Below are 27,465 nucleotides of genomic sequence, written 5' to 3' on the forward strand. Positions count from 1 at the left end.
ACATATATGTAGTTACATTTTTGTGGTATAAAGCTTGGCCGCTGACGCTGATTAACTGTTCTCGTCAGTACACGGCCGCAAGGAATTTATTTCATGTTTGTCAGCCGATGAACGAGTCAGTGTGCAAGCTACTTGCTTACACTGACTGACGCCGAAACTAGCGGATTTCGGAGCCGTCGCTTTTGACTGGTTTAAGCTGGTTTATAATCAAAGGATAAGTGGCTCATTAACAAACTAAGGATAACCCCCCGATCTTCGTCTCTCTCCTCTACCACCATGGCCACTACCACTACCACCACCGTTATTCCCCCTGATCAGCCGCTTTTCACCTGCCTATCATGCTCAATAGCATTTCTCTCTGCAGAAGAGCAGAGTACGTTTCACCCATCTCCTCAAACTCTCCAGACTAACAAAATTCTTCAGGGGTACATTACCGCTCTGACCATCATCGGTATAACATGAAACGTCGAGTGGCCTCCTTACCACCCGTCAGCGCTGCCGTCTTCAACCAGAAAGTACTCGACAGGAAAGCCGAGACCGCGATCATGTCGTCAGCTAAGGGGTCAAGCTGTGAGGTTTGCGGGTGAGTTTTGGCGATTTATATACTTCATGATCCATCCCAATGGCATCGCAGCAAGACATACACGACTGAGAACGCGTACCGCTCTCATATAAACTCTCGCAAGCACAAGGACAACGAGCTCAAGGCTGCATCGAAGCCCATGATCGCCTCCACGCCCTCACTCACCGAGGAACTAGCTGTAGAATCCGAGCCTCCCTCTGAAACTCGCGCAACTAGCGAACCCGAGCCTAAACTGGTCGTCGACGAGAACGCGGACGAGGACGAGATCAACCAAACCATAGATGCCAAGATTGCGGCAGCCCGAGCCAAGCTATCTCCGACCTCCTGTCTGTTCTGTGCGATGGGCTCGTCCTCTCTATCGGACAATCTCACACACATGGCCTCCGCACATTCGTTCTTCGTTCCCGATGCCGATTACCTTGTCGACATCAACGGCCTCATAACCTATCTTGGAGAGAAGATCGCGGTTGGGAACGTCTGCATCTACTGCAACGGCAAGGGCAGAGAATTCCGAACTCTCGATGCTGTCCGGAAACACATGCTCGACAAGAGTCATTGCAAAATAGCTTACGACAAAGAAGGAGACCGACTAGAAATATCCGACTTTTATGACTTTAGTACTTCCTACCCCGAAGCACAGCGTAAAAGCAGGTTGCTGCTGCCCGACGCGGATGGCGAGTGGGAGGATGTGGATGAAGAAGACGATGAGGATGAGGAAGCAGGAGACATCGTGGATGAATCAGGCTCAGAGCCGCCCGACAGCGGCTCTGATACTGAGAGTCTACCTGAAAATCAACTGTCTTACGGCGACACACCCTTCGAACTTGTTCTGCCCTCGGGAGCACGAATAGGGCACCGCAGTATGAAGCGGTATTACGCTCAGTCCTTCAGAGGCCCACGCTACGATAACGATGCCAACTCTGGTGCAGCAATCGTTCGGCAATTACTCGCTGACAAGAACTCTGCATTGGTCCCTCGCAAAGGCGGCTATGGAGCATTTGGTCAGGGTGCTGAGGTGGTGAAAGCCAGAAACGCCGGAGAAGCGAGAGAAGCTGGTAGACATATTCGCGAGTTTCGTGATCAACAGCGCCGCGAACAATTCAAGACAAAAGTGGGCTTTAGACATAATCACCAAAAACATTTCCGCGACCCACTGCTTCAGGTTAGCTCTCATCCTTCGTCGAACTTGTATGAACCGCTGATCAATATCAAGTAGTGATGTGCTCCAAGTCCTCTAATAGCACACAGTTGAGTCCCGAGAGGATATGTAAATCGAGGAATGTCGACAAAGTGTAGTGTATTAAATTGGATGAAGGAACGACCGAAGGTCGATCTTGATAAGTAGGGTATGATTGTGATGCAACTCGAAAACAATAATGACAAAATGACATGCACATCAATATAGGTACGCAGCTGGAACGACACCTTCCTGTCCAGTTTGAGGATTTCGAGCATACCACCATCTGTTATCTGTTAGCTGCGTTTTGGTATAACACGAAACGCTGAGACTTACGCCGCGTCTCTGTCATCAAGAATCTCCACTTCCAATCCAGCAGCCATAGGTAGCTCACCATCTCCAGCCCCGTCAAAAGAGTAGCGAGCGTGTGCAGGTCTGTTGAACTCCTCTTCCGCCACCATGGTACCAAAGTGAGCGTCTGATGGAGTTTGAGCTCGCAGATAGTTGCTGGCATCAGGACCGAATGGGTCAGGATCGCCGCCAACTGCCACAGCTTCATGAGCTGCATCGTCCTTCTCAGCACTGAAGTCATTGAATGGACTTTGCCCGCCACCAAGGATAGTAGTTCGTGTGGCTGCGTTAATGTGCTCGAGAAGCGAAGATGGACGGTGGTGGATGGAAGAGTCATCATCCTCCCCGTCCAATTTGGCAACCTTGTCATCTTTCCTTGAGAACAAAGTCCACAAGATGCCAATCAATGCCAGCAAGAATACTACTCCAGCGGCTATCGCAATAGAAATCAAGATGACGATGCCCGTGGCCAGGAAGTCTGGAAGGAAAAAGCAGAGGCTTGAGTTTTCAAGGCGGGAGCATACTACCGCAAACACTTACGTTGTTGGGTGAAGCTAAAATTGGCCAAGGAGTAGAAAAGAGATGCCACGAATCCTGATGAACCACTGGTTGTGACAGAGCTGACGAAGGGTATCAAAGAGGCACCGTCGAACAGAACGGAAGATGCAGCCGCAAAAGTGGATCCTGCCAACGACCCAGACACCATGAGCATGCGGTCCGACTCCACGATGCTATTTGTGCTGTGGGCGTTTTGCAAGGGGACCATCAACAGCTGAGAGATGTTGGATGTGCCCTGGAGGCCCGAGCCTGCGATAAACAGGTCAATGTAGGACGTGCGGAAGAAGAGGAAATGCATACCGATGTTGTTCCAGGTTGCACCGTTCCAGTGATACATGAACGCGGAAGAGCCGTCCAAAGTCCTACGTCAAATGTTACCAATGATCGCGAGCGAGACTTTTAGAGGAACATACCGCCCCGCAGCGAAGATACTTGACGAATTGCTGTTGTCTACCTCAAGGGCAGTCACGGGGCCAGGGATGCTCGACCCATCACCAACGGCGTTCCATGTCCCGCTTGAGAAGCTGTACATCGCAACATTGGCCGAACCACCAGAGAGCGTGATTGAACCAGCGGCGATAAGATATTCCTGGTTGTTCTATTGGATTACAGTGAGTTACATCTCAAAGTCTGGCGGATGCATATGCTTACACCAGCATATGACACCGACGATACTTGGCCCTGAATGCCACTACCAAGCGTTGACCACTGCATTGTCGAGGTATCCAATTCACAAACGGCCTGACAACCGACAGAACCGGCGCCGGTGAAAGTGCCAGCAACGATGATGGCGTTTGGCTTGGATGCGGACGATGATATGGACCGAACCTCCACGGTAGAGCCGCTAGAGGCTTGAAGTGGCGGAAGATTTGACGTGTTCCACTGTTGCGCCTGCAAGTTGTATAGCGCCAAGCCGTTGGCATTGGTGCCACTCAAAGAGAACTGGCCTCCAACAAAGAGCTGGTTCTCGACCACCTTCAAAGAGCGGACAATGCCGTTGATTTGATTACCCTGAAGAGCTTGGATGGATGGGACACTAGCATCGTATATACCAACGGCGTGCGATGACGAGGCAAAAGTGAAGTTGCCGCCAATGATGGACACTTGTTTAGAGGAAGAACTATTTGCCCAGAAGGCGCCGGCGAGAACGGCTGGGGCAGGGGTAGGAGGTCCTTCTGGCAGAGTTTGTTGAGAGCCACCACTCTGGCGCTTAAAGAGACTTCGCAGCGTGAGATGAGGGATCCACGAAGTTGGGCCATGGTGCACATGCGAACGTCGTCGTTTTGTGACCGTAGCCGCTGTGCTTCCACTCCCGTTACCCTCCAATGGGATTTGCAACGGTGAAACCGTAGGGCCGTTGTTGCCATTAGACAGCATTACTAGCCCAGTCGCGCCGAACTCTGCCAATTCTGCGACATTGCCAGAAATGAACTGAGACAACGAGTTGTTACGGGCGGCAGAAGAGCTGTTTCCAACGAAGGACATGTGCCCCGACAGGAAGCCCCCGCTGTTTAACCATGCTCCTGACGCAATGTCCCAGACAGCAAGTCCACCCACTTGATAAGTAGCGCCAGTGGGGGAGGTAACAGTAGAGAAGTTGCCAACAATTTGTAGTTGATTAGCGGCGATGTTTAAGCTCTCCACCGGGCCGTTGACTCCACCACCAAGCGCAGCCCATGTCCTAGACTGAATGTCGTAGACAGCGACGCCGCTCAGACCGCCATTGCTGGAGGTAGACCTCGTCGATGAGAATGAACCACCGACGAAGAGTTTCTCCCCATAAAGAATCATGGATGTAACCGCCCCGTTCAACCCGAAATTAGAGGGCGTGACCAGCTGACCTTGTTCAAAGACGACGAAGTTGGTAGTTCCAGAGGCTGACCCCATTGTAATGTTAAATGAGCCGCCTAAGAAGACTGAGCCAGAGGGATGTTGTACAGCAGCCGCTATTGACGAAGAGCCGACAGAAGCACTGTTGATGCCATTGTATAAGCTGAAGCCCACCAAGTCGTACATAGTTTCCGTAGAGTTGGGAAGTGTCCCCGTAGCATCTGCGTTGTTGCTTGTGTGCAAAGGCCATTCAAAGAAACCAAAGCCATGCTGAATGCCTCCACTTCCTGTTGTGCCGTTGCCTCCAGAGCCACCCGAGCTACCAGTCACGTTGGCCGAGGTCAGGACTAACTCAATGTTACCTGCCACAAGCTCATATTGGCCGTTCTGGCCGGTACCGGACGGGTTCGATGCAAGAGACATGGTAACAGTGGTGACAAAGCTGGGAGATGACGGAACAATAGGACCCCTGTAAATCAGAGTGCTCACATCGGCAACATTCTGCTGCGAGACGGTGGTGACTACACCCTGCTGACCGCCACCGGGGAAAATCTCGACTTGCACGGAAGTGCGAAGAGGGCAGTCTCCAAAATTGCCACAGCCGGGAACGACCATATTGACTTCATACTCACCGGATGCTGATACGTAAGGCATCCAAGTATAAGTCGGCGCCTGTGAAGCAGGCGTACCGACGTTCACTGTTGCCACCTGGACGGATTGGATCGTCCCAGGAAGACTCGTGTCTGCATTTGCGGCGGTCCATGTACCGGTAGTGGTGACATTGGAAGGGTTGGGTGCGAAGCAAGACTGGCCATTTTGACTAGGAACTGCGGAGGCAAATGCACCGGCAGACAACAGCTGAAGCATGTGCAATCCAGCGGCTTGGCCGGTCCACGCGGATAACGTGATCTGTACACCGCTCAATGTGGTGGGATTTGCGAAGATGAAGTCCTGGTAAGGGAGAGACGAGTTGGTGGAAAGAGGGCAGGAGTCGGAACAGGTCACGTTCTGGCCGGTCTGAGGGTCAATATACTGGAAGGGTTGTACGATATTATCCGGGACTGAAGTTACACTGTTTAGATATCAGTAAAAATTCTATGGAGAACAAGGAATGTCTTAACGTGAATGCTGTCGTCCCAAACCCGCTCTGGAACGTGTTCCCAAGACGGACTCCGTATGCGTTGAGGGCACTGAAAGCGCGGATGGTGATCTGCGCCGGTGTCCCGTTCTCAGCCAACCAAGTATTGCCTGGCCCATCCGGTCCCGCTGGACACAAAATATTCTGAATATTCGAGAATTCAGTATTTGTCGTAGATGGGCCGGCAGTTATCTCTGCGTTCTGAAGAGGAATTGGGACGAGGGAACTTGAGAAGGGTGTCGCACCCGCAGAGTATGGCACGTTGGGATTGTTATTGTTGGGAACAGTACCATTTCCTTGAAATGAGGTGGTGAAGGAACCAAGAAAGAAGAGGCTAGAGTCGGATGCGTTTGGAACGATGGCAAGGACCTGGCTACTTGAACCAGAGAAGCCTTTGAACGAAGGGGCAGACCACTGGTTGGCCTTGGTGTCATAGACGGCGACGGATGAACCGGGGGAAGTGAAGACGCCACCGGCCCAGAGTTGGTTTGAGTTGGTGTCACAGTAGAGGGCATGTACTGGCCCGCTTGGACCGTTTGCACCAAGGGAAGCGAAGGAGGCTGAAGAGGGAGTGAAGGACGCGATGTTGGATGCGGATGCGCTGCCAAGAGACGAGAAGGAGCCAGCGACATAGTAGACGTCACCAATGGCACATCCTGAGTATATCTGCCCGCCCTGGTTGGTTGAGGCGAGGGCGATGAGTTCGCCATCAGAGGAACGGGAAAGAAGAGTGGATGCGGACGGGTCTACGGTGATCTGTGACGCGTTGTCGAATAGACTGAGACCTGCGAATGCTCCAGCTAGGCCGACTTGACCCATTCGGTTGAAGTCGACGAGAGGCAGAGAGGCGAGGGCAGGGGAGACAAGGAGAAGAGCGAAGAGGGATGCCATGGTTGTACTGTGTTCTCTGTTGGTAGGCATGGCAGAGAGTCGACAAGCATGAACAAGGGCCCTCGAAGTTGCCGTAGACGATGAACACGAGCCCAAAGGCTCTCCGGGAGATGGGAGGGAGGAGGAGGAGGGAGAGGAGGAGGGAGAGGGAGAAGGGAGAGAAAGGAATATGAAAGAAACGAGCGGACAAGGCAAGGTGAACCTTTACGTTAGAGTAATAATAATAACAGTGAATCTGCTGAATCTCGACGCGTTTCCACGTGCAGATCACCTTCCCACGTTCACTCGGCGACTAATACTCAGTCTTTCAAAGTTGGCTGGGCTCGCCGATATCGATTCTATGGATATGTATGACAATGTTCCCGTGTACCGAGTAGCTGTCCATAGACGGCCAACACATGCTGCACACACTACCAGGCCAACACATCGAGCTCTATCTCATTCCAGTACCAGTGCCAACATCCCTTCACTGCGTGTTTGGCACAGCTCCGACCGGATTGCAATGCGGCGAACCAGCCACGATCGTCCTAGAATATGGTCGTGAGTATCCTCGCCCTAGCCACGGATGCCTGCTTACTGTGGGTGCCTGAACCGGTGCATGTCAGGCCGTTTGGCATTCGCCTGCAGCATAATATTCTTCGACGCTTCCTGAGACAGTTCGAGGTGCCGCTCGTTCAACCGCGCCCATACATCCCGAGGCGTCGATAGGTACGAAAGATACCGCGTCAGGTAGACATCGTCTCCCCGTTCTGGCGCAAACTTGTAGAAACCGACAGCCAGCAGTCCAAAAAGAATGGTTCCGCGCCAGAGTGGTGTGTTGAAGCCAGCTGGCAAATTCATAAGTAGCAAGTAAAGACAAGGATTTCGGACAAGGACATACGTTCAGCAGGGTAAGCTACGCTCTCTTCTGCCGCATGCCCATGGCTATCGTGGTGAGAATGTCTTCGATTGACTGCGGTGAGTGCGCCTTGTGTGGCTCTAGGACGAAGCAGGGTTGCTGCTCGGGCGACGGACATAGTGGTAGTGCTAGTCGACGTTGGAGTTTGTCCGCGCGAGGCTGCGCGAGGAGCACAACGGAACGTCCCGAAAAGGTCCCGCGGCAATCTACCCTCTCCCCACTCTAAACACACCACCCCCAATCTTCAGGATGGATGCTTATTTCCAAAGCTCGCGTGATTGCAGACAATAGTTTTGTTCGATTTTGTTGATATTCATGACACGGAAAACTACGAATGTAAACCTGAGATTCCCAGTTTACACCCCCACAAGGTGAATCAAATGCCACGCAGACTTTCTCCTAGCGTGATACAAGTGCAGCCTCGTGTACTTGCTTTGCTGCTGATCAGATGACACTGATAGTTCCACCCAGTCGTCCAAATAGGGGTCAATCTTGGCACAAAGCGCCACTACCAGGCGAACAAAGCTCCCATATACGACAAGTGTCTACTTCCTGACGCGTGTCTCAGAACACCTGGCAACCTCAATCCTAACCTCCACATCCTATCTCGCCTACTGACTACCATGGGCAAGTACAAGCCCCGTATTCTTGCAACACACTCATCATGGACATGCAGCCGACAATAACACAAGCAATGCACCCTCTGCGGTCCGCCGTCGGTCCACGCTGGACAAAGAGACTGTCGACGCTCTCGAGAAGCGTCTGGGCAGCAGGCCCGAGAAGGAAGAGCTGCAAGAGCGCAACATCCTCAAGGGTGAGCGATCGACTATGATCTCGGGGAACAGACAGGGGCTAATCACTACATCCGTACATGATTCCTCCATCGACGTACATCAGACGACAGCGTCGCTCCCGCTCTTCAGGCCGCCCGGGAAAAGCTTCAGAGGTCCCAGCTTGAGGTTGATGCGCCGTTCCCTATTCATTATTCACCGCGTTCAACATTACTCTACAGGATAAATTGGCCCATGCCATCCAACAGAGACCAAACCCTCAGGAGCTCGTCGAGAAGGGCATTCTGAGCGACGGTGCGTCTCCTACCAAGCCTACTCTCGGTGTATATGCTGACAGCTTCACTGGTTACCAAAAGAAGTCAAGCCAGCTGAATCTTGAGCTGGTTGGAGTAATTGGAGTGGGGAGACGAACGTGTAGGACTAATGTTTCTAGGAAATGTACAGATAATTAGTTGACCGTGTCCAGTCATAAACTTGTGCATGCAGCGATCATTATGTATGAGAGCAAGATATAAGAAGGATAAGAGATCGACGGATGTATCCTCACTCGCCTCGCTGGTACACGTCCCTAATCGAGATCGCGAGGTCTGCGCATCCTGTCTCTAACCTCGCGAGCAGCTCTCTTCGTTCCTTCACCGCCAGCCCAGCCTCTGGTGCGTAACCAGTGGACGAGTCTGGGAGTCAAGGCGGCGGTGAGACCGACACGAATGGGGAGGAACAGAGTCTTGTGGACAGTATAAGCCAGGACAAGCATGGCGTAGAGGCTTTCCTGGCCGCCCGATGAAACGTCGGCAGGAGCGGCGACTTGGTCTTGGCCTGGTTCGGGGGGCTTAGAGTGGACGAACTCGAGAACGGCTTGTTTGACAGAGGCGGTGACGCGAGCGACGTGTTCTGCGCCTATGAGGTTGATGCCCATGAATGCGACGGTGAAGTCGGCTGTGGAGATGACGATGTATACGCCGAGGGCATACCAGCCATACGCCTTGATGAGATGCTTTAGCCGTTGTGAAAAACTGGCACCTGGGGGCAAGGGAGAATGGGGGTCTTGGGTGGGGGAAGAGGGGGAAGAGGGGGGAGATAGGCGTGCTGGAAAGTTGTGGAAGAGACGAGAGGTGGGCCTTGGTTGTGTGCGAGTGAGGGAGACGGGTGAGCGGGTCCTGGGAGGCAGCCGGGTGGACATCGGCAATATGGGTGCAGAGACCCTGAAGACGGAGATGCGAGGCAGCAGACGTCTAAGCATGGCAGATTAGAATATTGTTTGTAGTAGATATGTGGCCAGCTAGTTGCTCAAATATTGTCAGTTTTTGTAGAGTAGGACTCGCAAGGACACGCACTGTCTCGGCCGCGGCTGACAACCGGCCAAATCCGCCGAGTGGAGAGTGGCTGTACAAAATTTGCTGTAGCGCGTGCCAGTTTTACAGCTGGTTTCCGTTTGAGTCTGTTTGACGAAAGATCGATCCATAAAACGATGGTCCCTCATCACATCCCTCCCTTCCAACTCCCAACTCCCTCCTGCAACCAGGTCGGGTCTCTACCGTTCTCTAGCCTCTCGCCCGGCTACTTCTTCTTTTCTACAGTTCAACAAACCCCATTTCATGCATCCGGGAACAGCCCTTGGCGGCGGGTACATTTCTCCTTCTCGATAGCGTCCTTAATCCCCAAAAATAAAAAACATCATCTTGATCTTTTCATCGCATCTTGGATACCCTCCACAATCTATGGCAGTTCCGTTCGATGACATTCAGTCAAACTCGGCTCCTTTCGAAGGCCCAGAGAAACTACTAGAGATCTGGTTCGCCCCTTCTCCTCAGCACGTCCCAGACGCGCACGATCCAAAGGATGGCCGCATCGGCCTCAGAAAAGTGCCCAGGCACGTGTGGGAGGACATGCTTGACATAGTCAAGTGCAAGGTCCTCAGTGTTATCGACGGTCACGAGACAGACGCCTATTTGTTGAGGTTCGTCTCGTCTATCTCCATCCTCCGATGTAATCCCGTCCTTTATTGACATACTCCACCTTTATACTCTTATTTTACAACAGCGAATCTTCGCTCTTTGTCTTTGCTCACCGTCTCATATTAAAGACGTGCGGCACCACTCTCAACCTTCTCGGTCTCCCCCGCATCCTTGAAATCGCCCGCGAATACGCGTCCCTCCCTACCGTTTACAGATGCTTCTATTCCAGAAAGTCGTTCATGTTCCCTGAACGTCAGCAAGGGCCTCATCGCGAATGGAAAGACGAAGTCGCTTACCTAGACGCCATTTTCTCTAATGGCTCGGCCTACACCGTTGGCAAGGTCAACGGGGACCACTGGCTATTGTACATCACTACCCCCGGCGAACACTCTCCTCTAGATCGCTCGGTCTCATCTATTGATTCACTCGAAGCCGTAGATCTCGAAGAAGAAGAAGAAGCAAAGATCAATCAAGATTACACCATCGAAATTCTCATGAGCAATCTCTCCCCGGGAGCTCGGGAGCCGTTCTTCAGCTCCGCACCTCCCACTCCCTCCGAGGACGCGTCCGTTGATCCTGCATCTGGCAGTGGCCGCACTTTATCGGAATCCATCGGAATATCCGACCTTTTCCCTCCCCATCTCACCACTCTAGACGCGTATGCATTCAGCCCTTGCGGCTATTCTTGTAACGCACTTCTCCGATGGGGGGAAGCAGATACCAAAGAAGAATCCGAGGAAACGGGCAAGAGAGGCGAAGGCTATTACACCATCCATGTTACGCCTGAAGAAGGCTGGTCATATGCCAGTTTCGAGTGCAATGTTCCTTTGTCCACTTCCCGCTCTTCGACTGCCAAGGAGATACCCGACCTTCGTACCCTCATCCGAAGGGTAGTCGACATCTTTTGCCCGGGCCGACTCAGCCTCACGTTATTCATCTCGAGTTCAAACAACGAGGATGTCGAAGAACTCGTCGGTGAATCCGCTATAGAGGCCGCGCAAAAGGCTTTCAAGTCTGCCATGATGGGCAGGCGACCTCTCTCTGGATCATCTAGTGGGTCGGATGCCGAAGGTTCGGAGTGGCTGAGGAGAGGGAGGCGCTACCGGAGGACTGATAAAATTAACTATGAGTTTGGGGGATATGACCTAGCTTTTGCAACGTTTGAGCTATACTAAGGTTTGTTCAAGTCATTAATCGCCTATCTCCAGCTGACAATGATCTCCTCGATCCAGTTTTGCTGTTGTGGCACACATCTATTTGTTTCCGTCTTCGAGTATCTCTTCCTCATGCACGGGCCTAGAGGTTGTTTACAAGCCATGCAAGGAAAATGTTATAGATACTGTGGACTAATTCTGAATGACTGGTTGTTCTGGTGCATGATGTTACGACAACGAACCTTCCGGACTGATATTGATTATTCTCAAGATTCGCAGATGTGGTTTCTCATGCGTGCAGTAATAACTTGAAGGTGCCCTTCATTGCAGTCAATTTACGTCACCATCTAATCGGCCGGCGTTCCCATACGAGCTCCAGAGTCCACGCCAAAGCTCTGTAGCGGAGAACAAAGATATTCGTGGACGGGAAAATGTGCGTTGTATTCAGTTGCAGGGCGCTCAGCTTGACAGGACCTTGCGTTGTGGCACGGGAATTATGCCTATAAAGGCTCGATAAGCCCTGATAAGGTGTTCTCCTAGGTTCGCTCTTGACGAGCATATGGCAGGGAAGAGTTCAGTATGAATATTAACGCCTGCAGGTCATCACACTCCTCGCTGGGATCAAGCCATGTACCGACTTGGCTCTTCCGGCATTTACGCGCAATGCAGTTTCTGTCATCCACGAGGCCACATGGCTTGCAGGAGTACTGCGTCACCATTCCCCAGGTCGTCCTTCTCTCTTCCAGTCGACACCGGATATCATGGCCCGGTCCCCCCGTTTCTGCCGTCCAACTCCATACCCGAGTGCCAATTGGCTCGAGACCGGTAGCAGAGTTCCACGCGGTACATCGAAGGCGTCAACCTTGTCCTTGTCCTTCGACAATCTGGGCTCTCAAACCCGCCAAACCGGGGCGCCATGAAGAATATTCGCCCACCCGTTAAAAGGGTTCACCACTACAAAGAAAATGCACCTTCATTTTACTCTCTTCAGAACCTCCCCAATGGTTTACAACACCGTCCTAATTCCTGCAGCCACGTCTACCGAGAACTTGCAGGCCCTTGAGGAGGTGAAGGATTTCTTCACTACTGATCTCGGCCGCGGCGGCAATGAGCGGTGGATCTACCACATTTTGCCTGAAGAGGTTCTGGATTCGAAGCTCGTCGAGCTAGCAGACCCACAAACTCGGTCGAACATCGACATCATTACTTTTCAGTCTTGCGATGCTTATGAGTCGCTCAATCAAGACCGCTTTTCGGCCGAAGATTGGGACCTACCCGGCGGCCGGTGGTCTTTTAACGCTATCTACGATGGTGCGTCCGGTCTTGGTCCGAATGTCAGTCTTACCTACTCACATAGGTAGGACACTGCGGTCATGATACAGTCGAATATGTGCAAAGCAACTTCCCGTCCTTGGTGAAGGCCTCCTTGGAACGATTGCTTCAGACATCTGGACCTGGATACCTAGTTGATCCTTCACAAGTATCGCGCGTTCTGTTCAAAGCAGTCCAGCAAGTAGACCAGTCGATAGTTGATGCGCTTTTTCGCCTGTTTCCTCAGTCTCAGCTGGAGCAGATGTCCGAGGATGAGGTGGAACAGCATTTGCATCAGCATCAGTCAGAATGGAGTGACTTGGCAGCTCGATGTACCCAAGGCAGTACCGTCCTTGCGGCACTTTCTGATCCGTCAAGGTGTCACTTGTGGGTAGTAAACCTTGGGGACTCGCAAGCAGGTGTGTGGACCGCACTTCGCAGCCCCCACTCATGATATTGACGTCTTAAAGTCCTGGGACTTCGGTCGCCCGAAGCTGACAATGGGTGGTCAACGAAGGCGCTCAGTTCATCGCACAATGGAAATAACCCAGATGAGCGGCAACGTGTGGCCCAGGAGCACCCCGGAGAACCGCATTGTCTAGCCGATAACCGTTTGATTGGATATCTCGCACCAACTAGAGGTGCGATAAGTTTATGATTCGTGGAGCCCAGTTACTGACTTCATGTCGACACAGCAATTGGTGACACTTGGCTAAAGATCCCAGCTATATATACACAAAAACTATTTTCCCGGCACTGTTCAGACTGGCTTTCGCTTCCCCGTTCTCAACTATTTGCGTCTCGCATTATCACTCCGCCCTATGTCTCGAACATACCCGAGGTGCACCATACCTGCTTGCCGCAAGCCGATCCACCTCGACCCAGTTGCTTTCTCATCTTATGCTCAGACGGCCTTGTAGACCTATACGACGGATATGATGTTCAGCTCACAGAGCCGGAAATGTCCGGCCGATGGGTCGCTGTTGTTGCACGGTACCTGGAGTCTGTTGTTGACATCGCCAATCCCAACCGACGCAACCTCGCTCTGGATCTTCTCCGCGATGCACTCGGTGGAGGGGATGTCTGCCGACTGTCGCGTAATCTCACCCTTGAGACGGATGAAAAATGGATGGACGATGTCACTATCTCAGTTCAGTGTTTCATGTAAACTAGTCTTCAGTTGACCACGCATTGTCAACTACGTATACACGCAGTATAGAGTAATTAAGTTCCAAGACGAATCAGGAATCCGTACATATATTTTATAAAGTGACTACAGATAGCTGCCAATGCCCTGGTGGATAAATCAACCTCACGAGCCCGCCAAAATCAAGACAATGTTGCATCTCCGTGCGAGCTTTCACCTATGGGCGCATGTGCACTGGCAGAATCAGCTTTCGTATTTTGAGAGTTGATGGACTTGTTCCGTAGGTTGCAAAGCGGACATAAGCCGATAAATATCTCGGCCATAGGCCAAGTGATACAAGCCTATTCCACAGATTGTTGAGCATCAGGTGCAGCGAAAGCAAAAGGTGAGACCACAGACCACGCCGATGCGTCGCGCTTCAAATAGCATGGATGGAGACGAGCCATGAGACCGATGGGAGTACACAAGGATATCGTAAATCTGACTCTGAACTGGGATACGTTCAAAAGCCACAGTATCAGTGAGATCGTATTCGGTGCCGTGACCATTGGCGGGAGCTCGAGATTGTTTGCCTTTGGCACTTGAGGAATCATCGACACGAGCTACGTATTCCTCTCGCAACATCTCTTCGTTATCTAGATGGAAGAAAGCGTCCCTGGGAATTAAGAGCAGGTGGGACTTGGCTGAACCTGACTGGACGCGATGTATTCTGATCCATACTCGTAAGCGTTCCGAGAGCGTACTGTCTTCGCCCTTAGTCACAAAACGAGCCAAAGTCGCGTAGGTATCAGGAGCAAAAACGGCCGTTTCCAATAACTCTGGTGGCAACTCCACCAGAAAGGTTCGCAGGCCTTCTTCAAAAGCAGGCCGACTCGGCATTTCCACAGAGTTTACCTGAGCGATGCAATCCAAAACAGGCGCCGGCAGGGGAGCAAATTCAGGACTAATCCAAGGCTTGATCAACGATTTGTGAACAATCGACCCATGGTCAGAGGTGAAGGAGTGGGATATAAATGATACGTTGGAATGGCGTCCGGATGTAGATCCAGCATTGTACCATGCTTCGTCTACATCTCCTCGCTGGGACCGCCTCTGCTTCGGTGGATGGGGATCCTCAAGGATATGTGCTGCAGAAATCAAAGGCTCGCCGCCGCGAGAGGGGCCCGCGACATTTTGACCATAAAAGCTATGCCCGTCCACGTCAGAAGTAAGCAGTTCTTCCCCTGTATTGAGGTCTGATACCAAGAATGATGCTGCGTTAGCTCCGTTCGGCATAGTTGCTGCTGCATCCTTGATGAATGCCTGGTCTGTAGGTGCCTTGTGGCGTCGTTTCGGGGTATAGTTACATTCAGGATCGTCATCTTCAGTACAATGGTTGCAAACAGGCAGATTCCTGTCGCACTTCAGACAAGGTCAGAAACCTGTTCATTGTACAAGCCAAATACGCACTTTCAAGTTTCTGAGCCTACATCGATCGCACCTTGGTATACCGCGATGGGCGGGAGTTGGCAAAGGGGTGTATTTACACTCTCTTCCATTGGCCCACGAGCAATGGTTGCATACGGGTAGAACCCTGTCACACTGGGGATTTTTTCCCTCCGTCATTAATTTTGGGAGGCGACTGGGGGACTGACTGACCTTTAGGTTGTTCATCCTGCAATGATCACATCGCGGTTTACCTCTTCGACCTTTCCATCCGGATTGGCGTGCCATATACATTTTGGGGTTGGGAATACGGATAGTGAGCTGTTCGTCGTCACCAGCATCACCGACAGAATCTGAACCGTCCGGAGAGTCCGACATGACCAGGGGTTACACCTAATTTCTATAAATCGGACAAAAAAGATTACAAATGGGGCCAGGGAAAGCAATCGGATCCTAAACAACCTACATCGATTTATTGGTAGGATAGGTGTGGCTGAATAATGGCTAAGCTGAAACTGAGCACCTACAATGCCAGTGGGTACAGCCAAGATTGTCGTGAAACTTGACAGTGGAAAGGAGTAAAAAACAGAAAGTTGGTATTCCGTCAATTTTCTATCCTTCCGATGAGTTCAAGAGCGTTTTACGGAGGACAAGACGCTGGCCAGGTGTTTAGACGAGGTGGAACATGTCGAGGACACAGGGAGGCTGGCCTCAGCAGCTGAACATACTAACATGCGTGATGTGACTGTCACGTCCGCCTGATATGTAAGACATATAGTAGATCACTCATTAACGGAGAACGAGCGTCTATAAATATCAATGAACCCTCAGGCTTGTGACAGGAAAGCTAGGACTTGAGTCAAGCCAGGATATTCCGAATGAACCTTAAGAGGCAAGACTAAACCACCGATAAATGGGCATGTGCTCAGGAATGAGCTATTCGAAGACTAAGTAGTGCCATCGATCACTGAAGTACATACTGACAGCCTGAACATGCATTATCCGTTCTTCAACCGTTCTTCGTTCAATAAGTACGCTCAACTATTTAGAATTGATCCTGATCGGGACCTGTTGATCGCTGTAGGCGTGCCACTCCTGGCTCCCTCTAATCTATTCAATGCCACACAGTTCTATACTTTGTACCAGTACCATGCTGGCAAGCTCAGCTGCAGCCGGTCGATTTTGCGGCATGTGGTGTAACTAATTTTAATTAGGATCAGCTATACTAGGGTAGACGACAGCTTGAAGTACACATGCCATTTGGGGGCACGAAAAAGTTGGTGCGCTGGAAACAATGGCAAGAACCGAACGGAGCTCATCGAGAATACTTGCAGCTGGCGCTGAGCGCTGAGTGCCCAGTATAGACAAGGTTGTTTGAAGAAGCAGGCTTTTGAGTTCTGAAGGATGGACGCATTTAGCCTACCCTTATTCAAAGCCGGTGGGAGTCGTGGGTGCCAGTTGTCCGCAAGGCATGACCTTCAGCTTCGGAACACTATGTCGGGTACTAAGTTAGTCACACTGGGGGACTGACCTGGACTGACTGAATCTGCAAAACCTCGCCTCTCACTGTGCATCGGGTACCTTATATCATCGGGAGCGTTTAGTAAATTAATGGGAAGCGAATTTGAGTGATAACATTGCATGTACTCGCATAGACTCGCATGCAGTAACCTGGTGAGACCAAAGCGCGCTGTCGCGCTTGTTCTCGCCCAAATTTGCTCACCTTCACTTGATACCATTTGGCAACCATTTGGATCCGTGTATCATGTGGCTGATATCTCCTCCAAAAAGATCCAGCTCTGCCAGCTAACCTCAGTTAACACCACACGACGAACGTGCCTACTGCTTCTAATATGCCCCCAAGGCAGCCAAGGCACAAGCTGGCATAAGTCAACACTCATCGTCACTGGCGACTTCCAAACGCTCACCGTTCAGAAGTCACTCGTGTTCCTGTCCTCACGCTCCATCATCATGTGTTTCCTGTCGCTTAATGACAGATATCTGACCACTGGCGACCACCCAATCGCTCTGACGAGGGCCGGTCCTCCAAAGCCGACAAGTTACAGCTCGCTATCTATCGCTGTTTGGAGCGAGCAGAGGCTCAATTTTAAATTTTGCCTCGTAGCGCTGTCACGGTCTTGCCCGGTGACGCGTCTCTTCTCGCAGCCCCTAGGTACCTAGGCCTTGAGATAGCTCGCGTTGAACGTTCTTGGCCCTCCTCGGGATTCTGCCAGCTCTTCTCACCGTCTCAGTCCGCCCTGTCGCTTCTCACTTTTTCTTAGCCTTCCCGATCACATGGTCACCCTCGCGTGCGTCATCTTCCCTGTCGTACCCATATGAGCACGCCTCCCGTTCTGTCGACAGATTATCCTGATTGGTGCAATCAAGTGGCGACTCAAACCCAACTCCATATGCCTCTGAGTAAAAGAAGCTCGTCCCAGACTCGTCTTACCGGGCTTTGGAACGTGTCTCAGTCGGTCTTTCTATAAAAGAAACTCAGATCAAGCTCGACCGTACTTGGTTGACACCCTCGTCCCTCTCTACCAGTCGCAGTCCCACCGTTGTGACCATGTACGTTCTCGCATCTGTACTGTCTTTTGCTATCCAGTTGTCTGCCGCCATCATCAAGCGGCAGGGCGTCGCGTACTACGACCCTAATGCCAACGGTGGATCCATGTTGGACAACGCTGGTGACGGCCTTGGTGAACCCCTTAACGTAAACGTCACCTTCACTCAACTTTGAGCAACTCTGGCTGATCTGATACCTCCAAGGTCATCGTCTCCGGACTCAGCACTCCTGATGTCTTGACCGACGATGGTATTGTCAACTACGCTCGCGCCATTGGATTGTGCGTCTTTCACTTGATGGAAACGACCCTGCTTGTGCTATAACACTCTATTCAGCTCCGAGGAGTGTTTCGATATTCACCTCGGTGGCCCTCAATCTGCAAACCTTGGCGATGGAAACAGCTGGGTCAACCAGACGTATGAGCTCCGTCAGGACTACGATAGCTCCTCTATCGGCACCTGCCTCGAGAGCCTTATTGGAGGCAACCACTTCCGGTAAGTGACATAGATTCAATGATTGTCTTTCCCTATCTAGACGCTGTGGATCTAGTGTCTATCGCCAGAACGGCACCCAGGCAGACAGCGGCGCTCTTTTCCTTGCCGTTTCCAAGGAGGAGGTATGCTCTTATTTCATTGTAACTGCGTTCGACAGCTAATCTGTCCTTATTTTAGGATGTCTCTGATGGACACGACATAGTGCCCGATGGTTACAACATCGGACGGTTTGTGCAATTTTTGGCCCTGAGAACTTCTTCCGCATGTTTACATCACATCTTCTCGCTTGTAGGAACGACCTTGTCAGCAACGCGGTTGGGCAAACCAGCTTCGGCGGTGTTTCATACACCACCACCGCTCAGAACGTCACCGGTCTTTTGGCTCCTGGTGCAGTGGGTGTCAACCACAGTACGTCCTCGAAAGGTCTACCTCACGGCATCGTGTTAATGAAACTGCTCTAGACATTAGCGTGGATGGCATTGTCACAGTGCTGACTGTTACGATTAACTAATGATCTTGCTTGGATACAATTGCTGTGTTTTGATCATATTTTGGGATGGGTCACTGCCCCACTTTTCGTTGTTGGGCTACCTTAAATTTCGTAAAATTATTGTTATTTCCACGAAATACATTCTATCTTCCCTCACCTCGTTGCAATTGAAACGCGTATGCTAAGGTGTTGTGTATTCAGGCTTTTGTAACCAAGCACACTAGGAGCCAAATGGTAGGGAAATTATAATTAAGGCCATACATAAAGTGAAGTACGAATGAGGATGATGCTGATGCTATGTGCTACAATGATGGGTCAAGAAACTACAATCCAAGGGAAGTCTTTCGCTTTGAAAGTGATCGAAGCAAACAAAAGGTGTGAAGGTATCATGCAATCATTCCACTCGTGCTGAAGCCTCCTTCCCATATCTCCTCATCGGAAACTGCGTCGCTCTGTGTTTGCAAAAATTGAGCAGGGTCTGATCCATCCAAAAAACCCGAGTCCACATCGTCCTGCTTGCATTCCCTTTCTTCGACTTCTTGTCGCGTTCGCCGCTGAACGCGGCTTAGCAGGAAATCGAGCTGGAGGTAGTTTGAGTCGTCCATTGCAAACTTGCGATGCTTGGATTGCCGGGTGTGCTGTTCACATGGGCGAAGTCAAACCACCGAGCTAGACTGGAAACAATTATACAAACCGTATCAAAGTCTTCAAACTTGACTCTGCAGCTCTCGCAGTACCCCGGTTTGCTAGCCTCATCGCGTTTCGGCAAACGCATGGTAGTTGTACTTCTACTTTTCCTCAGTAGACCGTGAGGTCGTTCGGGCAATCCAATAGGAGGTCCCATGGTGCCCTTCTTGTGGGTAGTGTCTTGATCCTTCGCGCTGATAGTAGTAGGGGCCTTCCGTGACGTCAACACCTGCTGTTGAAGCCGGGAGCGCAGAGAAGCTGGTAAATCCAGGGGTCGGATGGACCCTCCAGCTGTGGAGGTAGTTCCAGCAGTCGACGTGATCCCTACGCTATTGCCGGACGCAGCCATGTATGCCCCCGTACCTGTAGATGCCAGATATCCGGAAGCGTTGGCGGAATCCTGCCCGTCGCCAAAGTCAATGTCCAGGTCAACGAAGTCAGCAGCACCTATTGTCACCCGCCGGTGAAGGTTGTTCATTGAAACAGAGCGGCGAAGGTCTCTTCCTGACTTGTTTGAGAGTAGCCGTGCCTGGTTCTTGCGTTCAAGCTCCCTGGCCACTTTGCGCTTACGCTCATTCTCCTTGTCAGCTTCCGCCCGTTGGGATTTTTCCCATCGTTTTTGTTCCTTAGCATCGAACTCAACGAAAGGGCCCCGAGCATGCGGATGACAGTGAAGGACCGGCCATTCGCCTTTCATCTTGCCATCTCGTCCCTTGTATGGCATGTACTCAGTTGCATGGATAGTGGCCAATTCCTGATAGACATCCTCGACCAGCACAAAATAAGAGCCTTTGGTAAAGTATCGGAAGTCATGCCGGCGAGAAGTAGGGTCACGCTCCGTCGTGGCACCCTGCAGGCGCTCGGATGCGAGGAGACGAGTGAGTGAGCGTTGACCGCTACCATTGACTAAAGGAGCTTGTGAGACGATCTGCTGCTTTGACGACTTTGTGGATGAAACATCGCATCGCTCCAAGACACCATCCAGTTTCTGAGCACTCCAGATCTTCATATTGAACGCAAGGGCTTTCTGGACTAAGCCCTCACAAGACTGCGATTGACCTACAGATTCCTCTTCTACAGGCCTGAAATCGGGTGAGATGTGACCGATCAGGCCGAGCAGAGCACATACCTGCCTCTCAGCTTGAGGGGACTCTTTAACTGCAGGGACTTTTTCTGGAGATTTTCTTTGCCCAGAAGGGCCTGGTCTGTAGGCACAGGTTGGTTCGTGATGACATGACTGATTTCATTAGAGAAGAAGTCGTCCACGCGCTTCAGGGAAGGTTAGAGCGACAGAGAGATGTCGGACTTGTTTAAACTCACAGCGCCGAGATGGTGGACTCTGCTAAGCAAGTCGTCACGGACATCAACGTTCTCCGAGTCTAAGAGGTCCGTGTCGAAGTAAAAGACAAACGAGGGAAAAGCACGAGTGTATTTTACTCTGAATTCCTCCTTTTGTGCTTCTCTCTCTGCTCGTTTTCGTTCCTTATCTCTGCGGTCCTCGTCACGGACTGCGGTGGGTAAAGTGGCTGAAGCTGTCCTGACAACTGGGCGGGGCCGTTTTGTAGCGAGTTGGTTCTGAGCTGGATCCGCGTCATCTGGACAGGGACGTTTAGAGGAGAGGGGTATTGAACGGCCGTTGGCCTTGAGAGGAGAGAGAACAGCGGGGACTTGAAGCGAGACTGGGCGAGCGGAGAGGGGGCGGCGATTGACTGAGGCCATGCTAGAAAGCGAAAAGAGTAAACAAAACCGGGTTAAATGCAGATGCAGGGAAGAAAGAAAGAAGGTAGTAGCGAAGGAGACTGGCGGGAGGGAGGAAGGGGGAGTGGCGAGCCCGACGGCGAGCTGGAATAACGACTGTGGGGGGAGTGATGCTATAACTATAAGTTGCGAACAAATAATAAACAACGCGTCCGGGGCGTGACTGATCACGCTCTCCGCCGTCTCGCTCACCCCTATCTTGGGCAGTGGTTTCGTCTGACATCACTTAGCTGTATGGCGTTGTTGAGTTAATCCTTATTTTCGACCCAACGTATGCCGTTCTTCTGGTAAAACTTACGTTGCGATTTGTCGACCAACAATATTCGATCCTACCATGTGAGCTCCGAGGGCGTTCATATATGTCACGTGCCCCTGTCGTGTCGAGACGCGCTCATTGTCACTCGATCGTCTGCTCATGCTCCTTTCCCCACCAGACTTTCGAACAAGCTGTCAATGTCATGAATCTTTGTACGACAACGGGGTCCCTCGAGGACTTGGACGTGCTTTTCTCTGTGCAGCCTATACCGCAATTGGCTTCCGTGGACGACGATCGCCACTTCTTCATACCACCTTTACCTCTCAGACCTCAAGATCCTATCCTCGACCTTGTACAGAAACGTCAAGGCTTGGATCTATCGGCAGACATAGTTCATCACACAACTCACATAGCCGACCCCGAATTGCCACAGTCACCACCGGTTGCCCATGTCGATCCTCAGTCTCATGTACAGTCCACGTTCTGGCCATACCTCTCCACAGATGAGCATGTCACAGTGGGTCATCTCATCTTATCTGTGCCGGTTTGAAATGACGCACCCTAGAGCGGCAAGCTGTACTCTTGGGACGCTCTCCGCCTCCCACTGAACATTTCTCATTGCTCGTCTGAATACTTATCTGAGCAAGACACCCAGCTCTATGCCTCACTTCATTTGAAGTGAGTATTAACTCCAGCTTATGAGGACCACCTTTCTGACTTTGATCTTAGCTCGATTTCAGGCGGTAAAGACGTCAATCGGTCTGTTATCCGTATTGGTAATACGCAACTTCTCGCTTCACTCAGATCAAACTTGCTCGGTCTATCTACCACTTTGCATTCCTGGAACGAGAGCGCAGAGTTGTTTGAACCCCATGAGGGCAATCAACTTATCTTTCTGGCCAGCCAGGACAGAGTGGAAGTCATCAATCAAAGGTTTCGTCACACTTATAGTCGATTGACGCTTAAGTCTAAAGCCTTATGCTAGTCTTCTTTCAAAGTTTCTCAGCTTGAGCAGTCTTCTGCGTCGGCTAGACGTTCTCGTACAGACGTCTCCAAGAAGGTAATATGGTCTCCAACTTTGAACCGGGCCCTAATATTCTCTTCCGGTAGAAGACTGAAGTCGAGTGCTACAATACACGCCTTCATCTACACACTTTCCAACGTCGTGGGATTTATACGACATAGTCTAACAGAGCGCCAACGAACAGCGGACCTGAGTCAACAATCGCTCTCTTCAACATGGTCAATGTGGGCCGAATACGAAGATATAGTCCTCACGCTGGCCGAGTTGTGTGGAAGGGTGCGTTCCATGAGCTTCCCAGTGTCTCACTCCCCTCACTATTACCTAAGAATCTCGACTGTCATCCGTCATGCTATCTGGATCTTCCCTCAGATGCAGTCAATCTGCTCTCTTTAATATATGACGAGCTCCATCGGCATACTAGCAAGTCGTCCTCTAGGATGACATGTGCTTTACTAGCGCACGTTCTCACTGTCAGCTCTACCCAATACATCGACCGGCTGAGCAAAACGGTTGCTTTGAGTGGGCTCGGAAGGGTGCAACTAGACTCCTTCCATGCAAGCGCATCCACTGCAGTCTCTTTCGGAGACTTTGAAGGGGATCAAGTCGGGGTTCACCCTCTCAAGGCAGTTGATGACGATGAGATTGAAGATGGACGCTACCCAAGCTTTTTACCACCTGAGTTGGTTGCCATCCTACCTGCTGCGACAAAGTCTCTCAAGCTACTGGCTGCGGCGCGCCCTGACCACCCTATCCTGGTTAATTTTCAGGAAAGGCCGACAGTCGTCTGGCTTTGGGAAGTGTCGATAATACATAGCGCCTGGGTTGGAGAGCTTTCAGGTAGCTCACCATCTCCGGAAAATGCTCTTGATCCAGACCCTACGAGTCGAGCTCCTCAACAGAAATATAGAACAGGCTTAGAAGGACTTGGCGTTTTTGATTTAGAGCCGTCAATAGGGTCGTTCTCATCCCTAAAGGGCCAGACCTATGCAAGACTGGAAGCTTTCACTCAAAGGTATCCAGATCATCTTCCCTCTGTCACCCCAACGCTCCACGCTTTGTCAGAGCTTGTTTTTTCCCCACTGACCGTTCATTCCTCCTCGCTTTCCCAAGCACTGCTCCTGCTCCTGCTGGACACTCAGTCATCCTTATCTCTTCAGCAACACTTAGTCTTACTTCGATCTCACATGTTGTTCACCTCCCATCATTTCCGGTTGCGTCTCACCAACGCGCTGTTTTCAGACCGTGGTGATCAGGAGGATCTAGAGCACGATCCCCGATCCCTTGTCATGCTTCGTGGCCAAAAAGCAAGCGACACCGCTGGCAACATCCTCTGGCCGGTTGGCCTGTCACCTCTCCTGTCCAACAGAGAGTCTTGGCCTCCAGGTGGTGCAGAACTGAGCTACGTGTTAAGGACCGTGATAGTGGACTCTCTGGAGCAAGCCTATTTGGCACGAAATGCTACCACCGGAGGAGAAATATCCGAAATTGAGAGCCGTCTTGGATTTGCGATTAGGGATCTTCCCGTTGGCCCAGGGAGAGATAACTGGCTGAACCCTCGCTGTGAGTGACGTGCATATGTAAATTCCTGCCTTTCCTAACTTTCTGTTAGCTATAGAGTACGCCTTCGAGTTCATTTACTAATGTGGCTACTCACCGAACCGATTCAGAGCTTTGGATTTTTTGTACCTAGATTACAAAGTACCACACCCTCTGGACGTGGTCATCACTCCGGAAAGTTTGCTGAAGTACCAACGAGTATTTGCTTTCGTCCTTCGGCTTACGAGAGGTGATTGTTTCCTCAGGCGATCAGTTCGCTGACTAACATCGAGTTTTAGTTGAGGCAGCCATACGGTACACTTACAGGCTCACCAGAAACAGTCAAGCACCTGTCTTCCCTACCTTCTCGAAATCAAATAAGCTCCTCTCCCACTTCCGATTCGTTGCTCACTCATTCATATCCAACCTGTCGACTTACGTGATGGGAACCGCGATCGGCGCTAATTACGATGTTTTCCTTCGTCAATTAGATCTTTCCTCGCGTAGCGCTGAAGAGGCTGAGAAGCATGGCTTCAGAGACGTCTTTATGCTTGCCGACAGGCACTCTGCGCTCTTGGATGACATTCTGAGCGCCTGCTTGCTGCGATCAGGACAGCGAGCAGTCGGCAACCTACTCAGGAATGGGATAGAAATTGTGCTCGAATTCACGATGCTGCTCAATGACATGTCCTGCGGCAGTTTAAAAGAGTATGAGGCAACCCATCAACTGGAGCAACTCTATGGCCGGTTCAAAAGCAAGATGGCGCAAATGGTAGGCCTACAGCTCAGTAACTAGTGATCTTACACAACTAACCTTTGGGTTGTAGACCAGAGGATTGCGGAACTTGCTTAACCGGGACGAGGGCATGTTGCTGCAGCTACAGAGCCGGACTTCAGGATCCGGGCCTGGCCTTTCACAAGCACCAGGGGGGTTGGAAGCTCTGCACCAACTGATGACTGGATTGGACCTGAGTGATTGGTGGACTCATGCAGAAAAGTTACAATCAAGAAGTGGGACACAGAAGAGTGATCAAAACAATGGATTGCATAACAAAGCATAACGAGTGGATATTGGATGCGTACTGAGGGTGCCTAACTTACTTGCGATCTACATACTGCTGGATTACGAATACAAAACAATGGGAATGACTAGTACTAGAACTTAGGAATAATGTACAACTAACCTATGTCTCGGCACAAGGACAAAACTGAAGCATACTTTTCATAATAAATACCAAGCGCTGATTAGGACTCCCAAGCGTCCTCAAAAGTATTGCTTGCAGAATTTGTTTGCATGACACGAGCTTTCATGTCTTTCTTCATGCGGGAATTTTCGTGGATCCAGATGGACTGGATCTCCTCCTGGGTCACGTCGGTGGACCCCTCAGATGTATTCTGAATGCCAAGCCCACGTAGAATCTCTTCCTGCCGAAGAGTCTCCACGAGCTGGACTCGCTGTGCCACAGCTTTAATGACACCTGAAGATGCGGAGCGTCCAAAGCCCTTCCGACCAGGTTTAGTCGGGGACCCCATTCCCACAACATTGCAGCCGGAGATAACGACCAGACCCACTGTTTCCAGGACGCCGATGAGGTCGTTGAACTCGCTGCGAGAGACGGCTTGGTGGCCGGAGTCGTCGCTTTGAGAGAGGACCTTGGAATAGTAGGCATGCAGGTGAGTGAGGTCGTGACCACTGGCACGACCAGACTGCACGGCACTGGAGGAAGAGGTACGCTTAACAGGCGACCTTGGGGTGGTGGCTGGTGATGACCCAAGAGGCAGGGAAGCATCGCAACGCTGCGAAGCGAGCAGAATAGAGAGGAGAACAAAACGCCCTTGAAGTCCGAGATTTTGAATCTTGGTAACCGTCTCACTGGATACTGTTACTGAACCTGAAGGAGTGGCCGTCCGAGGAGCCGAGCGAGCGGATGCAGCCGGTAGGTACGCCTTCAGAGCAGAGAGGATAAGGGGAGGGGTGACCGTAGGAGTGGGAGTATCCAGGGGGTTTTCCACAGGTTTTGTTTTAGAGGCCGAGACCGCAAGGTCAATTGCGCTACGGAGTACCTCGAACAAGGCTCGTACATCTCCAGTCTGCGAGGCAATTTTCTTCGACAAAAGAGTTAGAGTGCTCTCAGGAAGCAGCTTTTGTGTCTGCTTCTCAGACACGGAGTCTGAAGCCGAGTCATAAAGAGAAGATAAGCGTGCTTTGAGGATGATGAGAAGTTCAGGAGATGTGTATGCAGGAAAGTGAAGTGTTTGAACGCCTGATAGTTTATGCTCGGGACCTGATGTCAGGGTATGCGTGTTTGCAATGCCAATAATGCGTAGCATAGGCAGGTCACGAGGGAGAGAAAAGATGGCTTCGAGAGCCCCATTCGTGTCTGAGACATGGTCTAGCTCATCAAGCAGTATGACACTGGCGAACGCAAGTCAGAAGGATTGAGGTGCCCAAAAACGATCAACATACCAAGGTCGGTTCAAGGACGATATTATGGCCTCTACGGCTTGTTTGCCTTTCAGCTTCCGTCGAGGTTGAGAGCCGGAGCCGCTGAGTTCATCAGATAGGCGATCCCAGAGAGCATCGACTTTGCCCAAGCCCATACAGTTGATCAAAGCAACAGCGACATTCGAGACATCGAGTGATCGCAAAATGCTATAGACCAGCGCAGTTTTGCCGGTGCCAGGCGTACCAGATACATAGAGACAGCGGTGTGCGGTCGTGTCCTCAGAGCTATGGACAAATCTGGTAATGATCTCTCGTTCATTTACACGGCCTGCCATATGGGAGTCGGTACACGTCGATCGCAACAGTGCGCGAGCCCGGGCATAAACAGGAAGGAGGGAAAGAGGCGGGGAAGGAGGGGGAGTTGAGAGAGCCCAATGGGAAACGTTGGCCGAGGGCGTGCTTGGAGCGCTTTTGATGTTGGGGGTAGAGACATGCCGGCGCGCTTCGAATAAACAGAAGAGTAAGTCACACGTGAGAAAGACGTGATGGTGTATCACTTACTGGCTCGAGGTCTCGTTGGAGTGATGATTTCCGTAGACGACCTAGTAAGAGTAGAAGCGCGTCTTAAGACGGGGGATGATCCATTAACGGGGGTTGCAGCCAGTGGTTTGACGTTCTCCTTGTTGGCATCGCCGTCGACCACCGGAGAAACCCGGGCTCTTTTTGACTTGGGTGTCGGGTCCGGAGTGGGAAGCGAGTTAATGCTGTCGATGGAGCTGCACGAAAGCGACGACAGGGATGTGTCGAGCTGAAGGGAGCGCTTTCCAAGGACAGAAGATCTGGTCTGCATAATGACAATGGTCGCTGGGAGAGCGGACGTGGCGTCGGGTAGGAAGCGAAAAAATGAGAGCGGAATATGAGAGTGTGTATGTGCGTAGGGGAAGTGGGAAGAATAGGATGAATAATCTGTAACAAGGAGTATGTGGTAGACGAGCA

At 51.3% G+C, this 27,465-nt stretch overlaps 9 protein-coding genes across 9 annotated transcripts; 5 read left to right on the forward strand and 4 right to left on the reverse strand.

Moving 5' to 3' along the window:
* Positions 1-252: 252 nt before the first annotated feature.
* Positions 253-6,626, reverse strand: CONPUDRAFT_81100 (uncharacterized protein). The gene is made up of 10 exons (XM_007768331.1): positions 5,621-6,626; positions 3,321-5,571; positions 3,083-3,267; positions 2,970-3,031; positions 2,652-2,918; positions 2,097-2,589; positions 1,800-2,046; positions 635-1,745; positions 424-583; positions 253-373 (listed from the first exon to the last, which is right to left on the reverse strand). The coding sequence occupies exons 1-7, from the start codon at positions 6,526-6,528 to the stop codon at positions 1,980-1,982; spliced, it is 4,233 nt and encodes a 1,410-aa protein (XP_007766521.1). The 5' UTR covers positions 6,529-6,626; the 3' UTR covers positions 253-373; positions 424-583; positions 635-1,745; positions 1,800-1,979.
* A 200-nt stretch (positions 6,627-6,826) lies between these two features.
* CONPUDRAFT_164010 (uncharacterized protein) lies at positions 6,827-7,558 on the reverse strand. Its single transcript, XM_007768685.1, has 3 exons — positions 7,409-7,558; positions 7,106-7,355; positions 6,827-7,055 (listed from the first exon to the last, which is right to left on the reverse strand). The coding sequence occupies exons 1-3, from the start codon at positions 7,542-7,544 to the stop codon at positions 6,995-6,997; spliced, it is 447 nt and encodes a 148-aa protein (XP_007766875.1). The 5' UTR covers positions 7,545-7,558; the 3' UTR covers positions 6,827-6,994.
* Positions 7,559-7,927: 369 nt separating this feature from the next.
* CONPUDRAFT_101470 (uncharacterized protein) lies at positions 7,928-9,299 on the forward strand. The gene is made up of 5 exons (XM_007768686.1): positions 7,928-8,053; positions 8,103-8,240; positions 8,324-8,385; positions 8,439-8,511; positions 8,574-9,299. The coding sequence occupies exons 1-5, from the start codon at positions 8,050-8,052 to the stop codon at positions 8,594-8,596; spliced, it is 300 nt and encodes a 99-aa protein (XP_007766876.1). The 5' UTR covers positions 7,928-8,049; the 3' UTR covers positions 8,597-9,299.
* A 449-nt stretch (positions 9,300-9,748) lies between these two features.
* On the forward strand, positions 9,749-11,666 carry CONPUDRAFT_81102 (S-adenosylmethionine decarboxylase). Its single transcript, XM_007768332.1, has 2 exons — positions 9,749-10,174; positions 10,258-11,666. The coding sequence occupies exons 1-2, from the start codon at positions 9,936-9,938 to the stop codon at positions 11,345-11,347; spliced, it is 1,329 nt and encodes a 442-aa protein (XP_007766522.1). The 5' UTR covers positions 9,749-9,935; the 3' UTR covers positions 11,348-11,666.
* A 661-nt stretch (positions 11,667-12,327) lies between these two features.
* On the forward strand, positions 12,328-13,441 carry CONPUDRAFT_164014 (protein serine threonine phosphatase 2C; the record flags this gene model as incomplete). Its single annotated transcript, XM_007768687.1, has 4 exons — positions 12,328-12,637; positions 12,688-13,056; positions 13,108-13,278; positions 13,333-13,441. Coding segments are annotated over 4 exons (957 nt in total), but the record flags the coding sequence as incomplete, so codon positions are not given.
* Positions 13,442-13,966: 525 nt separating this feature from the next.
* CONPUDRAFT_51660 (uncharacterized protein) lies at positions 13,967-15,587 on the reverse strand (the record flags this gene model as incomplete). The annotated part of the gene is made up of 4 exons (XM_007768108.1): positions 13,967-14,125; positions 14,184-15,185; positions 15,254-15,357; positions 15,452-15,587. 4 exons carry the CDS (start codon positions 15,585-15,587, stop codon positions 13,967-13,969), a joined length of 1,401 nt encoding a protein of 466 aa, XP_007766298.1.
* Positions 15,588-17,778: 2,191 nt separating this feature from the next.
* CONPUDRAFT_88997 (uncharacterized protein) lies at positions 17,779-18,783 on the forward strand (the record flags this gene model as incomplete). The annotated part of the gene is made up of 7 exons (XM_007768688.1): positions 17,779-17,925; positions 17,982-18,058; positions 18,114-18,272; positions 18,328-18,394; positions 18,450-18,499; positions 18,565-18,680; positions 18,734-18,783. 7 exons carry the CDS (start codon positions 17,779-17,781, stop codon positions 18,781-18,783), a joined length of 666 nt encoding a protein of 221 aa, XP_007766878.1.
* A 216-nt stretch (positions 18,784-18,999) lies between these two features.
* Positions 19,000-21,302, reverse strand: CONPUDRAFT_143042 (uncharacterized protein). The gene is made up of 4 exons (XM_007768689.1): positions 20,770-21,302; positions 20,579-20,718; positions 19,457-20,531; positions 19,000-19,400 (listed from the first exon to the last, which is right to left on the reverse strand). The coding sequence occupies exons 1-4, from the start codon at positions 21,166-21,168 to the stop codon at positions 19,149-19,151; spliced, it is 1,866 nt and encodes a 621-aa protein (XP_007766879.1). The 5' UTR covers positions 21,169-21,302; the 3' UTR covers positions 19,000-19,148.
* Positions 21,303-21,632: 330 nt separating this feature from the next.
* CONPUDRAFT_164016 (uncharacterized protein) lies at positions 21,633-27,335 on the forward strand. Its single transcript, XM_007768690.1, has 12 exons — positions 21,633-21,980; positions 22,029-22,141; positions 22,193-22,396; positions 22,449-22,523; positions 22,574-22,763; positions 22,814-24,047; positions 24,097-24,103; positions 24,155-24,273; positions 24,323-24,795; positions 24,851-26,439; positions 26,491-26,971; positions 27,031-27,335. The coding sequence occupies exons 1-10, from the start codon at positions 21,666-21,668 to the stop codon at positions 25,082-25,084; spliced, it is 2,964 nt and encodes a 987-aa protein (XP_007766880.1). The 5' UTR covers positions 21,633-21,665; the 3' UTR covers positions 25,085-26,439; positions 26,491-26,971; positions 27,031-27,335.
* Positions 27,336-27,465: the final 130 nt, after the last annotated feature.

The sequence above is a fragment of the Coniophora puteana genome (assembly GCF_000271625.1).
Source record: "Coniophora puteana RWD-64-598 SS2 unplaced genomic scaffold CONPUscaffold_4, whole genome shotgun sequence".
NCBI lineage: Eukaryota > Fungi > Basidiomycota > Agaricomycetes > Boletales > Coniophoraceae > Coniophora > Coniophora puteana.

Excerpts from the sequence above, each read along its gene's own strand:
- CONPUDRAFT_81102 (XM_007768332.1), top strand. The coding sequence starts at position 9,936 with ATGGCAGTTCCGTTCGATGACATTCAGTCAAACTCGGCTCCTTTCGAA. Across the intron at positions 10,175-10,257 it reads ACAGACGCCTATTTGTTGAG|CGAATCTTCGCTCTTTGTCT; the intron begins GTTCGTCTCGTC and ends ATTTTACAACAG.
- CONPUDRAFT_143042 (XM_007768689.1), bottom strand. The coding sequence starts at position 21,168 with ATGGCCTCAGTCAATCGCCGCCCCCTCTCCGCTCGCCCAGTCTCGCTT. Across the intron at positions 20,719-20,769 it reads GAGTCCACCATCTCGGCGCT|CGCGTGGACGACTTCTTCTC; the intron begins GTGAGTTTAAAC and ends CCTTCCCTGAAG. Across the intron at positions 20,532-20,578 it reads CCCCTCAAGCTGAGAGGCAG|GCCTGTAGAAGAGGAATCTG; the intron begins GTATGTGCTCTG and ends ACCCGATTTCAG.
- CONPUDRAFT_164016 (XM_007768690.1), top strand. The coding sequence starts at position 21,666 with ATGAATCTTTGTACGACAACGGGGTCCCTCGAGGACTTGGACGTGCTT. Across the intron at positions 21,981-22,028 it reads CCACAGATGAGCATGTCACA|AGCGGCAAGCTGTACTCTTG; the intron begins GTGGGTCATCTC and ends GACGCACCCTAG. Across the intron at positions 22,397-22,448 it reads GTGGAAGTCATCAATCAAAG|TCTTCTTTCAAAGTTTCTCA; the intron begins GTTTCGTCACAC and ends GCCTTATGCTAG.
- CONPUDRAFT_81100 (XM_007768331.1), bottom strand. The coding sequence starts at position 6,528 with ATGGCATCCCTCTTCGCTCTTCTCCTTGTCTCCCCTGCCCTCGCCTCT. Across the intron at positions 2,919-2,969 it reads TGCAACCTGGAACAACATCG|GCTCGGGCCTCCAGGGCACA; the intron begins GTATGCATTTCC and ends TGTTTATCGCAG. Across the intron at positions 2,047-2,096 it reads CTTGATGACAGAGACGCGGC|ATGGTGGTATGCTCGAAATC; the intron begins GTAAGTCTCAGC and ends AACAGATAACAG.
- CONPUDRAFT_101470 (XM_007768686.1), top strand. Across the intron at positions 8,241-8,323 it reads AGAGCGCAACATCCTCAAGG|ACGACAGCGTCGCTCCCGCT; the intron begins GTGAGCGATCGA and ends GACGTACATCAG. Across the intron at positions 8,386-8,438 it reads TTCAGAGGTCCCAGCTTGAG|GATAAATTGGCCCATGCCAT; the intron begins GTTGATGCGCCG and ends ATTACTCTACAG.
- CONPUDRAFT_164010 (XM_007768685.1), bottom strand. The coding sequence starts at position 7,544 with ATGTCCGTCGCCCGAGCAGCAACCCTGCTTCGTCCTAGAGCCACACAA. Across the intron at positions 7,356-7,408 it reads CGTAGCTTACCCTGCTGAAC|CTGGCTTCAACACACCACTC; the intron begins GTATGTCCTTGT and ends TGAATTTGCCAG. Across the intron at positions 7,056-7,105 it reads CACCGGTTCAGGCACCCACA|GACGATCGTGGCTGGTTCGC; the intron begins GTAAGCAGGCAT and ends ACCATATTCTAG.